The sequence below is a fragment of the Merops nubicus genome, unplaced genomic scaffold (genome assembly GCF_000691845.1).
Source record: "Merops nubicus isolate BGI_N331 unplaced genomic scaffold, ASM69184v1 scaffold53253, whole genome shotgun sequence".
Taxonomy (NCBI): domain Eukaryota; kingdom Metazoa; phylum Chordata; class Aves; order Coraciiformes; family Meropidae; genus Merops; species Merops nubicus.
In genome coordinates this window covers 1-13611 of record NW_008602033.1, presented here as the reverse complement: position 1 = coordinate 13611, position 13611 = coordinate 1, and the positions used below count along the sequence as shown (strand labels likewise).

Genomic DNA, 13611 nt, shown 5'->3' with positions numbered 1-13611 from the left:
GCAGGGCAGCTTATGCAGTAATGGAGTTCAAGAAGTCATCAGGAGAGTTGCTTCATTCTCTCCCTCTCTCCTTGGAGTTTGAGCTTTTGAGTGTGGGGGGAAGAGTGGGGAAGGAGAACATTTGAGTGATCCCTAATATTTCTGATAAGGATTACTGGTAAAGCAGAGAGGTGTCTGCCTTTGGTTAGTGCCCCGTTACCCCCAGTGATCTTGTAATTACTACAAAACTCTGTTTTGATTGTCCAACTTGCGTATTTCTTACCTGGTTAGGAATTTCTTGCCGTTCATCTGGCCCGTGATTGCTTTTGTGCAGTACCCGAGTTCTGTAGAGGAAAGGTTGTTACGTGCCTGTGTTTTAACATGGGATAACCCTGGTTGGTGGGATGGGGAATGAGATTTCTAATGCACATTGCTGTTCTGGGCATTCTTGCCATGTAATTTCAAATGGTTTTAACATTTGTTCTTTGTGATAGGAAAAAAGAGGACGATAGCTCAGAGTAGCAATTTAAATTGGTAGTGTGATTTATATTGTCACACTTGTAAATAAGGTAATGAGGAATCTAGTGAGTAGGTAAGTCTGGATAATCTCACGCCATCCAAAATAGTTGCATTTGGTTCAAGGAGTTTAATAATGTACCAGGCAAAACAAAACTTTTGATTTAGAGTGGATTTCCCAAACACAAACTTTGCTGGCTGAGGGATTAAATTCTGTGAGTGTCAGTTAACCATACTGATGTGGGCCATCGGTTGAGGTGCCAAGTAAAACTGCTGGTGTGAAGGAGGCATGCGTTGGGTCATCACCTATGTTTTGGGATGAACAACTCTCATATGTTTAATTTTGTACAGGGAAATGCAGCATTTGGAGCCAGCAACGTGTCTTTGGGGATAAACATTTTTTCATGTTTCACTGAATGTGAATTTTCCCATTTCTTTTCTAAGACAGCTATGTAGATGTGGTGATCTCAGTGTTATCGTGACAATATTTATACTGATTTTTCTGACTAGAGCTGCTGTGTCCTTATCCATAAGGATTGTAGGAATTGTTTTTTTATTTTGTTTTTCAGTGTCTGAAAAAAGAGCTGAAAAGCCTTCTAAATTTTTTTTTTTCCCCAAACAGATCTTTGTGGAATTTGATGGCTGTAACTGGAAGCAGCATGCCTGGGTGAAGGTCCATGCTGAAGAAGTTATAGTGTTGCTGCTGGAAGGGTCGCTGGTTTGGGCCCCTCGAAGCGATCCCGTCACGCTGCAGGGAACCCGAGTCTCCCTGGCACAGTGGCCTGCACTGGTGAGCCTGACCAGGAGCTCGCTCATCCTCAGGGGTTTGCATCAGCTCTGCTGTGAAGCACAAGGCTTGGATAGCATACAGGGCACTGTTTTGCTGTTCCAAAAAGGTGTTTCAGTTCTGCTTTCAGTTTTGATGAAGAACTGAAGAATTTTCTGTAATTCCTTCTCGTAGTATACCGCCCTGGGAAGAATTATTCTCTTAAACAGAATAAAACTCAGGCACTGGGCTTTTCAAGTTGATAAATGACATGTAATTTTTGTGAAATAGTAAAATAGTAGAAATACTATTTTAATTTTAAATAGTATGTGAAAACTGCTATTGCTGCAATGTATGTGCGCTCAGTCCTTTATAACCTTTGGGTTTTGTTGTTCATCCCAGACCTTCACTCCTCTAGTAGACAAGCTGGGTTTGGGCTCTGTGGTCCCAGTGGAGTTTCTTCTGGACAGACATTTACGTTTCCTGTCTGATGCCAGTGGATTACGTTTGTTTCAGGTATTTGAACTGTGTTCAGTTAAAGTGCAAATTTAATTTCCTGCTGTGCTTGCCAGATTTTTTTTTTTTTTTTAATTGTTCCACTTACTTATTCTTGTTTTCCTCCTTTCACTGCCCTGTCATGTATTTGTGTGTGTGTCTCTGCTTTTCCAGGTGCTTACACTCGCCTCCATCTTCACTTGAGAAGTCCTAATTCCTCTCTATATTGGTCAGTTGGAGAGCTAGCTGTCAAGCATTGTGTAGCTGACAATTACATTGGAAGTTTTGCAATGGACTTTGTATAGCTAGTCCTTTTTTGTGGTCCTGGCATGTTCAGCAATGTTTTTCTTAATTTTACTTTTTTTTTTTAATTTGTCAGTCCTGAGAGCAGTCCAAGAAGAGTTGACCCTTAAAAACAAACGATTCTGTTACCTTGAAAGATTATACTTTTATGTTAAAACTGTTTGCTGTTTACAGATGGGAACAGAGAGTCAAAATCAGATTCTACAGGAACAGCCTTCTCTAAGGGAATCTGTCAATGCCTTGATCAGCGACCAGAAGCTTCAGGAGATATTTAGTAGAGGTAAGACTGTTTTTCTGTCTCAGAGCTACTTTGTTGTGAAACAGTTAAGCCTATGCTGGGATTTATGAAGGAGTGTAGTAATAGTGTCTGTCACTGTTTGATTTCAAAGGTCAACTTTCTGTATTGTTTTGCAAGATCTTTAAAAGAAACATTATTTTGTCACAGATCCAGGTAAGCGGTTGGTGAGATGCAACCAAAAATTTCTACTGCGAATGATGTCTGAAGACCTGGGTTGGGCCTGTCCCAAGCAGAATTGCAAACTAGGTACAGAGCTGGTTGAGAGTAGCCCTCAAGAGAAGGACTTGGGGATGTTTATTGATGAGAAGCTCAACATGAGCTGGCAGTGTGCTCATGCAGCCTGGGATGCATCAAGAGGGGTGTGGCCAGCAGATCAAGAGAGGTGATTCTCTCCCCCTTTGCTCCCCTCTTGTGAGACCCCACCTCAAATACTGCATCCAGTTCTGGTGTCCCCACCATAAAAGGGACATAGATCTGTTGCAGTGAGTCCAGAGGAGTGCCACAAAGGTGATCCAGGGGCTGGAGCATCTCTGCTGTGAGGACGGGCTGAGGAGGCTAGGGTTGTTCGGCCTGGAGAAGACTCTAGGGAGACCTTAGCACTGCCTTCCAATACCTGAAGGGAACCTACAGGAAGGCTGGAGAGGGACTTGTCACAAGAGTGTCCTGCGACAGGACAAGGGGCGATGGATTTAAACTGAAGGAGAATAGGTTTAGACTAGATCTTAGGAGGAAGTTCTTCAGTATGAGGGTGGTGAGACTCTGGACTACATTGCCCAGAGAGGTTGTGGATACCCCTTCCTGGAGGTGTTTAAGGCCAGGCTGAATTAGCCCATGGGCAACCTGTTCTAGTTGAGAGACCTTCCTGCCCATGGCAGGGAGGCTGGATGAGATGATCTCTGGGGTCCCTTCCAACCTCAGCCATTCTGTGATTCCATGAAGTTGTAGTTAAAGTAGGATAGCATATTATTGATAACATCCAGTATTTACGACTTTGCTTATTTTAAGTTTTTAATTTTTAATGTTTAGGTGCTGTTCTGTGATTCTGTTCTATAATTCTGGGAATTTAGAAGCAAAGTTGCTCTGTAGTTGTTGATACTTAAAATGTGAATTGTGTAAGTTGAAAATTGGGTGTGGTGGTGGCTGCTCACCACTGAGTTGATACCTGAACCTCTGTCTGGATTGTGTATTAGGGTTAGGCCTGATTGCAGCTTTTGTCAGATTGGGGTCTTCTGTGCTAAATGCTAAAGCAGTTTTCTCTCCAGTGTTTGGGTTCATGGGCCATGGGGCCACAGAGGTAGGCAGAGTTTGGCTAGCAAGGAGCCCCCATCTAGCTTGATTTTGGCAAGGGAGGGTGAGTTTATTTTGGTCTTTCACTTTTTTCTTGTAAGCTGTGTTGCTTTTTTCCTTTAGAGTAGCTGTGAGTGACAGCAGTGGGGTGTTGACTGGTCCCAGCAGCATGCTGGGCTGAGGCAGGACTTGCAGCACAAGCCCTGGTGCTGTAATTCCTTTCTGTCTGAAAGATGACACTTCAGGCCCTAATTATGTGCAGAGTTATTTTTTTGTTGTGTGACCCTTCACTAGTATGACACAAATCTTGCCTGGAGAATGTACTCAAAGTCCTTCTTTTCTAGGTCCTTACAGTGTCCAGGGTCAAAGAGTTAAGGTTTACCAGCCGGAGGATGAAAATAGCTGGCTCTGTGGTGTTGTGGGCCATCAAGACCCAATAACTCGTCTCATGGAGGTGTCAGTGACTGAGGTAAACATATGAAGCACTGCTTTGGTGTTCCTAAAATGCCATTCCTCAATATCCACCAAAACCTAGTACTTGTAGTTCTTTATTGTTTGCTTTAAAAATTAGTAATGATCCATGTTGTGATTGGCAGGTTCAGGTTTTTTTTTTTCCTGGAAATGAGTGCTATATGAAGAAAATGTTGGAAGTGGCTTTCTGTGTGGTGGCTTTCTTGGTGTGCTTGCTGATGTACAAAAAGCCACCTTCTGGATCTGTTATGCTGTGGTCTTCCTACGCCTTCTCTCAGCTTCTGCCTGACAGGCTGTACAAGTGGTTTGAAATAAGTGTAGCATAGAGGATGAAGTCTTAATCCAAACAAAATTGACTGGTGTGTTTTAGCTTAGGCTGTTTACTTTTGCCCTGTTCCTATCAGTAAACCTAGTAAGTGGTATAAACAGCGGAGAAAATCTGTACACAACTAGAGCTGTCTGGTTTGCGTTGTATGCTTCCGTGTGGTCAGATGGGTAGTTCACTCTTACCAGGAGCTTGCTCCCAATGGCTTCCTTTTTCAGAAGCAACTAGGAACAGGTCTGTGGTGCTGTGTGTAAATTACTGTAGCAGCAGCACTCTTCTTGGTTTTTTGGGTCCTGTCCCATGCTTCCTGCCTCTATATCCTTTTCTATGTGCAGTAAAATGTGTGTGCAGAATGAATGCACTGAGTGTGCCTAGTAACTCCTGTGTACACATATAGTAATCCTGCACTCTGACTACGGTATCTGTTGCTCACGCATGAGAGAAAAGTGTACTTTGAAATGGTGGAATCTGTGCTTTCAGCAGAAAGGTGCCATGAAATGCCCAACCTACTGTGTATCTACTGTTAAAGAAAAGGTAAACTCCAAGCACAGTTCAGAGATTGGGTATTCATTACTCCGTTTGGGGAGGTGCTGATGAGGGCAGTTAGCATAAATTGATGTTTCCTTCCAGTAGTCTTTTCCACATCTAGCAGAGTGAATGTTTAGAAAGCTAGAGCAATACTAAATGAAGTCTAAAAAGAGCTGTGTTTAGTGCTCTGTGGAACAAATATACAAGGAAACAGTGGTAGGAATAAAATCTGAACTTGTATGAAATGGAGAAGGAGCAAAAGGTTAGAAGGTAAACTGGAAAACTGTAGTATTTTTGAGGAGGTGACACAGAAAGAAAAGGCAAATGGGAGAGGGGCTGCAGAGTAACCATGTGTTTAAGGTCTCTTATGTCGATACTATGTACTCTAAATTAAAAACTAACTTCCTCTTTTCTTCCTCTTACCTCCTCAATGTCAACCTGCTTAAAAATTAGAGTGGTGAAATAAAGTCGGTGGATCCTCGACTGGTTCATGTGGTGATGGATAACAGTTCTCCAAGCGAGGTACTACAACAGTTCAGGTCTTGTATGTACAGTGTGAAGCTTCATAAAGATTTAGATATAAAACATGTGAAACATGGAAGCAACAGAAAACTGCTGCTGTGTTCATTGGGGGCTTTTGCTACTGGAATTGGAAGAGGAAAATTTTCTTTATTTCATTGAGAGATGGTCATAACTTTATTTCAACAGTCTTCTCTTTTCATTCGGGTCTGTTTTACTAAGCTCAGCATGGACCTTGTGTGGGGAGTGGTGGCAGTAGTCATAATGGTTGTGCTCCATGTTAAGGGGTAGTGTTCTGATAAAGAGTATTTCTCTGCTCACTGCCTTTTTCTATTTGGATCGCTCTAGGCTTCTTTACAGACCATTTTAGGCATCTCTGTAAATTACCTCTCTGCTTTCTGTGGAGTAGGCTTATATGCTTGTGGCATTCGATTGCTTCAGTTGAGAGGTTCCATGGTAACATTCGAACCTCTGCTTTTACCCTAGGCTAAAGGGCAAGGTCTCTCTCCTCTGGTCAAGTGTTCTAGGCTTTGCATAGTGGACAGAAAGTGTGCCCTTCAAAAGAACTGTGGGAATTGGACTTAGAGCAAAAATAAATGTGGAGATAGTTTTCGTAATTAGCAAGAACTGTGTTAGAGCATGGCTGTGTTGCATGGTTCCCAAAATCTGCCATGATGTGGTATGTGGTACAGCAGAGTAGCTCAGCTGAAAATCTTATACCGAAGATCCCACTCTACTACAAAAAAATAGACAAGACTGGACTTATGCTGGTGTTAGATGTCTTGATTTGTGATTAAGTCTTTCTAACCTTAATAGCAGTATTCTGTTCTGACAGAAAAATGTTCTTTTAACAGGTACCCTGATTGTTCTGTTTAGTGATTGCATGATTTTGTCTGTTATAGGGAGGGAGCCTAAAAGCAGCTAAATCATCTAAAGGCAAAAAGAAGAAAGAAAGTCTGGATGGGAAGGATGGACGAAGGAGGAAAAACGCTTTAGATTCTGGGAGTGATCCTGCAACAAAGAAACTAAAGGAGAGGGGTGAGGTGGATAACAATGGTAGTGGCGATGGAGGTGAGGCAAGCAGAGGTCCTTGGAAAGGAGGCTCCAGCAGTGATACAGGACTGGACTCAAGGGCCAAGCAGTTCCCTTCCTTCATTCCTCAGATTAATCGCAATATTCGCTTTGCCACTTACACCAAAGAGAATGGCCGAACACTGGTAGTCCAGGATGAGCCGGTTGGTGGTGATGCACCATTGCCCTTCACTCCATTTTCCTCTGGGGCTGGACAAGCATCACTAGTTGGATCTGCATGTAAAGAAACAGGAAAATCACTGGAACAGGTTGGCCAGGGCACAGTGACTTCTGCGGCTGCAGTTACTACAACTGCCTTGTCGCCAACGACTGTGAGAATCTCTGATACCAGTCTGCCAGCTGTTACTGGACAGGAGAAAGTGAAAACAAGCCGATCACAAGCCCAGGGAGAGGTGAGTAACTCAAGGTGCAGCATATTCAGGACATACATATAGGTGTGCAGCAGATGTTCTGCAGTGTGTTACCGTTACAAAGTGTGTCCATGGAATTGAGAGCTTCTTTTTCTCTGATGAATCCCTCCCTTCCCAAAGGAAACATTTCTGTTACCTGATCTAAGAAAGAACTCAAAAGAAAATGAAGAAATTTGGTGGAGGAGTTGTAAGAGACAACTTTTAGCACTCATCTTTATTCAGCCTTAATCTGAGAAGTGCAGGCTTAAAGTCACTTTAAGCACTGCACTTAATTGTCTTGTGTCATATGGAGGATAACCTACTTACCATCTCTCACCTTTAGGTAAACAAGTATGCATGAGAACGTACACCGAGTTAACATTTAAGTTACTTAAAGGGAAGTATCAAAACCATAAAAACAATGAAGCTACCTTTGGAGGACCTTTTACAGATGCTCAGATTGCCTGTTACAGCGATATCATCTCAGTAGTAGAAAAATGAGCCAGTTGTATCATGTGCTATCTAGGTCTGAAAATAATGAAGTAATTAAAACATTTGAGATGGGTACCTTTAGAAGAAATTTTATTAAGAGTGTAGTCTGGCAGCAGCTTCCATACCCTTCAGTTATGTCTTTGTTTGCAGGGGGAAAAGTGAAAAAGTAGAAAGGAAACCTCTGTTAAAAAACAAAATAAAATACTTTACAAGTAATCAGATGAAGGCTTATAAAAACAAAACAAAAACCTCACCTCAGTAAGTACAGCAAAAATTAAGAAACCTGTAGTCTACTGTATAAAAAAAATAAAAGTGAGGAAAATGGGAGATACATTAGAGGGTCCAGTACAATAGCCAGGAGGTTAAATGGATTACTGTCACCCCTGTCTTTTGTATTAGCTAGTGGAATAGGGGGAAAGGAGAGATTATCTTGGGATATGGATTCCTAGATGGTAAGGTGTGAAGGAGAAACAGAATTGTAGGAGACAGGAGTGTCAGATAATTAAATTATAACCTGAAGTGTCTTCTACTCACCCATGCCCACACACCGCCCAAAAAACATTCAAAACTGGGGGCAACTGCAAATTGTGTAGGTGAATGGTCAAAAGGGTGTCTACTGTCAGTGGTATTACTTCTAACTTCTAGCTTTAACTTTTAACTGTAGTGAGAAATTTTGGTACCACCTCTCTTTACCTCCCTATTCTCAATCCCAAATCACTTGTTTTGGGTCATTATTAATAATCTTGAAAATTTGCAGACAGACCACCAATCCATTTCAAACTGTGTTGTCCTTGAGGGAGGGACCATGATGTGAATCAGTAAGTGCTATAAATAATTCACCTGTGTTACTGCTGCAGATTGTCCACTTTATCATAGTGTGATTTGGCCCTCAAGATTACTTAATAAGCTTGGTTTGCATTTATATTCATATGCTTTTTGAAACTGTTAGACCTCAGTTTGTGAAAATTATTTTGGCTCTAAAAAGAACTACCTGAAATTCCAGTGTCTGGAAGAACTGTCATGGGAGACATCGATATGTTACTGAAGTTATTACATCTGGAGGCTGATAATGAGGAGCAAACTGAACATTAGTTCACAGTGTGGTAGGCGTGCAGATGTGTTGCACAGAGGCTGTGGTTGTACTTTACATGGCCTTGGGATAAAAGTGTGTTAATCATAAGAATTCCTCATGAGAAGATTTCTAAGTGGAAACTTAAAAGGAATACAACTGGTGAGCTAGTTGCAGAATATAATGTGTTACAGAAGGACTGTGAGAATGGGAAAGTTTGAATGAGTATAAACTGAAAAGAGAGCAAGTGAATATTCCTTATCACAGTCATGGGTCTAGAAGAAATGTGCAAGTTGGAAAAACCTTCCAGTATTTGAAGATCATAAAAATCATAGACATCTGTCTACCTGTCAGAAGATGTGGCTTGCTGTAACCAGGAACAGTTTGTTCACTAAAAAAGCTAGAAAGCTTTCTAGAGGGCTTTCTTTGTTAATTAACTTTTAAAACTAAGTTAATTATTTCAAGGGTACCGGTTAAGTAGGCGAAGCTTATCAGGATGATCTTGGAGGAGGGTGAAAGATGGGAGATTACTGAAAAGCATTTCCAATTAAAGTTCCCTTCTTGCTGATTTGAAATTAAAAAAAAAAAAAATCAGCAGTTGAAATAATAAATGGATTTTCTGTGAAATAGTTCCCCTTGTGTCTGGCTCGTTCTGCAGCATGGTTATACATCAGGCGTTCGTTTTCCCCGTGTGGCTTTGGTGTGTAATGGACACTGTTAGCATGTTGCTTTCAATGGCTTGTAGGTATGAAAAATGAGACTAGCAGAATCTTTAAAGTGTCTTTGTTGTAAATAATTTTGCTGGAAGTTTCTATTACAGGTGGATAAGTAGAATGCTAATTGTACAATTAGATGAACCAAAGAGTTGCTGAATCAAATGAGAACCCTTTAATACACTAATGCTTTTGAATTTTGTTTCAGAATTCCCGAAATTCACTTTTGGCGTCTGGATTTGGAGTCTCTCTCCCAAGTGCTTCCCAGTCGTTGCTATTTGGGGTTGGAAGGAGTCAGTCGAATGGAGTGGTGGCTCCAGAAAGCAAGTCTTCTGGATTTTCTTTTGGCTGTAGTACTGGACAAGAGGCTCAGAAAGATTCTGATCTGTCCAAGAACTTGTTTTTTCAATGCATGTCCCAAAATCTCCCTTCTAGTAACTACTTCACGGTAATTTCAGAGAGCTTGGCTGAAGATGCCTCCAGTCGGGACTCATTCAAGCAGTGTACAGAGAGTGTGGGTGTTGGGATCTGTAAAGGTAAAATCCTTTCAACGGACACTAAACCAGGAGCCCAGTCTAGCAGTTCTGTGGAGCGGAAGCTGCCTGTGGAATCTATGCCTACCCTTACTCCAGCCTTTTCACGAAATCTGTTGAGTACTCGTCCCCCAGATAGTCACGAAAACCTATTTCTGCAGCCCCCAAAGCTATCAAGAGAGGAACCCTCAAACCCTTTCCTGGCATTTGCTGAGAAAGTGGAACTTAGTCCTTTCAGTGGATTTGCATCTTCATCTCAGACAGGGGTTTCTGCTCCCTCTGCACCTGTGGGTCATAAGGCCGCTTCTGGCTGGCCAGACTCGCTCACCTCTACAGACTCTTCTCTAACTAAGAAGAAAACCTTGTTCATAACAACTGACTCCTCAAAGATGATCGCCAGTACTCCTGGTGCAGCAGTTGCTGCTGGTGTTCAGAGCCCTTCCACAGTAGGGAACGGCCGTTCTGGCTCACCAACTAGCAACCTGATACAGCCTATTGAGATGCCCACACTTTCCTCCAGCCCAACAGAAGAAAAACCAGCTGTTGGGCCTGGGCAGCAGGACAATCCTCTTCTGAAAACTTTTTCTAATGTGTTTGGCAGACATCCGTCTGGCTTTTTCTCTTCACAGGCAGAGTTTCCACAGGAGAACAAAGCCCCTTTCGAAGCTGTGAAAAGGTTCTCTCTAGATGAGCGGAGCTTGACATCCAAACAGGATTCAGACTCCAGTACCAATAGTGACCTGTCAGATTTGAGTGACTCTGAAGACCAGTTGCAGGCCAAGGCTTGTATGAAGGGAATCCCAGACCACCTGATGGCAAAGCTAGGCCCCAATGGAGAGCACAGCGCTGAATTGCTGCTGGGTAAAGGAAAAGGGAAGCAAGCCCCAAAGGGCCGGCCTCGCACAGCTCCCCTAAAAGGTGATAACTTGAATGTAGGGTGTCTTGAAAGCACAAGGAGGTGGGATACTGGGATATCTCAGTGTGGTGAACTATGTGATCTACCCACAGGTATAAACCACATTTATCCTTAGTAGGCAGAACACAGAGTATTTACAAGGCTAAAGCTTAATGCTTCTTGTATTTGAATCAACATGTTCGTTTCAAGAAATATTTAAGCGTGTATTTGTCAGGACAAAAGTGTGGCATGCTGCAGACTTGAGCAATCTTACTGGTTTTGCATGAGTATAAGCATACAGATCTCTGGAAATACGTGTGTTGGGGCCCAGTTACCTTTTCCTGTTGCAGTTAACTAATGGATTCTTACTTCTACTTTGCCTCACCCAGTTGGCCAGTCTGTGCTGAAAGATATGAGTAAGGTGAGGAAGCTGAAGCAGTCAGGTGAGCCTTTTCTCCAGGATGGCTCTTGCATCAATGTAGCTCCACACCTGCACAAGTGCCGGGAGTGCCGTCTGGAGCGGTACCGCAAATTTAAGGAGCAAGAGCAGGACGACTCGACTGTGGCCTGTCGCTTCTTCCACTTCCGCAGGTACTCAAATTCTTCCTTCATTTGTAGTCTTACGTGCAGAGCTTGGGCCACGTCCAAGCACAAAGTTATTATACTTTACTTGTGTAATGTGCTTGTGTACAATAATGAAGATTTTGAGTGTCTTGCATTTCCCTGTATCAGCTGGCTGGGACTCCCTCACTGGGGCAGGAAGAGCTGCTGTTGGAAGATACAGCTCTGTGATGCTGTGTGAGCCTCCAGGTCCAGCCTCACAAGACTTTGATTATTTTTTTTTTTGGGTAGAATTTTACTGTTGGATAGCGGTTCGTGTGCAGTAACTGTTCATAAGGAGCTCAAAGCAGAGAGAAAATTTTAATTTGATTAACAAGTAACTAAACATTTGACTGGGTTTTGTTGAGTACAGGACTGATTTTTAGCACTAGAACAGTGCCTGTGCTGTCTCTGTGTTGCGTAGATGTCTTGCTGTTCTTTGACCTGTCGTGCTTCTCTTCGTTTTCCTTAACTGCCTATTCTAACAAGTGCTATGCATCTTTTTCCACAAAGACACTTGTTCACTTTCTGGCATATAAAGTATGAAGTGAATTTTTAGTACATGCCACCCACCCAGTAGGAATTATAGCTGCATTTCTTACTGAACTTGTTAAAAATTAATCTAGCTTTGAGGTTAAAGTTAAGATTGTTTCTGCCTTAAAATGAAGTTACTTTTAGTATTGGCAGGAGATGTTCAGGGTTCTGTAACAATGTTGTTTCATCTTTTAGCACACAAAAACTAGGAGAGTAAACAGCTGCTGATAAAACAGTTGTGACTTGTCTCTGGAGAGCAGTGGCAAGAATAGCAAATACAATCAGGATTTTTGTATGTCTTGTAATGTGAACTGTTAGGACAGTTGCCAAGTGCTAGCAGCACATGCCAGAACTGAAATACTGGTTTCCTGAAACTTGGGAAGTAACTTTGTGCTGAGTTAAAATAGAAAATGAGAATTTTACAAGCAGCATCATGCAGCAGCCCAAATAAATTTATTTTCTTTCTATCAATAGTATGGAGAAATGTGACTAACAAAGCTGTAGCAATTTCCTCTGTGTAATTTCCCACCAATGGGCATTCATTCCAGTGTTTTTTGTGGCCATTGTTTTTGTGTACCTTGTTCTCTGTGTTCTGTGTTATTTGGATTTGCATAATAATTGCACGGGCTGTAGAGTAGAGCACTCTAGCTCAAACCTTTCTTTTTCCCCTTTCTGGGTTTATACTCTGATATAGATGGCATTAGAAGTTAAAGATGCTTGAGGATCTTCTCAATGACTGCATCCTGTTTTCTGCAGGCTGGTATTTACCCGGAAGGGTATTCTACGAGTTGAAGGTTTCTTGAATCCACAACAGAGTGACCCTGATGCTGTGAGCCTATGGATTCCTTCCGCCTCCCCTGCAGAGGGGATTGATCTGGAAACCTCCAAATATATCCTGGCCAATGTTGGCGACCAGTTCTGCCAGCTTGTTATGTCAGAGAAGGAAGCAATGATGATGGTGGAGCCACATCGTAAGCTGGGCTTTTGACGTGTTTTTTTTTTAATCCATCTTCTCTGTGTAATGTGTGCGTGGACAATGCAGTAAAATAGAGTTGAAAGTGTAGTATAATTTGTTCTTAAAATGCTTCACCTTTTCCTCCAAAGAGAAGGCTATGTTCGTTTCTCTGGGGTACGTATGATTCTGGGCCTAGCATTTGGTATTTTTCTTTTGGATCAGTGCAACGTTATTACCAAGGAGGCTAATGGTAACTTCCTCAGACATCATCAAATTACTGTTCTACCCATTTGGAGAGGATTTCCCTTTCCTCAGCAAATGTGTTTGTGTAGAATCCAAAGGGTTGACAGGCATCTGACTAATAAAACTAAGTATGCATTCTTTATAGTTTCATAGGTTCACTTTATTTGTTCATAAAGCCAGCAGAATTTGTATAGTTTTGATGTAAGTCCTTTAAGTGCTCCCTGAAGTTCAGTTCCTACAGAAAGCTGTAAGGTGCTCTGTTTCCTTGTAGTATGTGCATTTTGGAACTTGACCTTACCTGCTTTTAGAAATGGGGATTCTAATAGAGTCACAAGACTAGCAACTCAAAGAATGGCTCTGGATGTTTCTGTGCTCTGCCCTCAAGTCATCTTTCTGTAAATTGTTTCTTTATCAGTATTGCTGTGATGCTGTCCAGTGGGAGGGCTGCAGTAATTCCTGGTGTCCCCTCTGTCTGTAGAGAAAGTGGCGTGGAAGCGCGCGGTGCGCGGCGTGCGGGAGATGTGCGACGTGTGCGAGACCACGCTCTTCAACATCCACTGGGTGTGCCGCAAGTGCGGCTTCGGGGTGTGCCTGGACTGCTACCGGCTG

The 13611-nt window shown here is 42.3% G+C and overlaps 1 protein-coding gene across 1 annotated transcript; it reads left to right on the top strand.

Moving 5' to 3' along the window:
* Nucleotides 1-1117: 1117 nt before the first annotated feature.
* LOC103770896 (lysine-specific demethylase 3B-like) lies at nucleotides 1118-13608 on the top strand (the record flags this gene model as incomplete). Its single annotated transcript, XM_008938175.1, has 10 exons — nucleotides 1118-1285; nucleotides 1664-1777; nucleotides 2234-2339; nucleotides 3989-4113; nucleotides 5422-5490; nucleotides 6390-6971; nucleotides 9451-10693; nucleotides 11060-11261; nucleotides 12561-12775; nucleotides 13481-13608. Coding segments are annotated over 10 exons (2952 nt in total), but the record flags the coding sequence as incomplete, so codon positions are not given.
* Nucleotides 13609-13611: the final 3 nt, after the last annotated feature.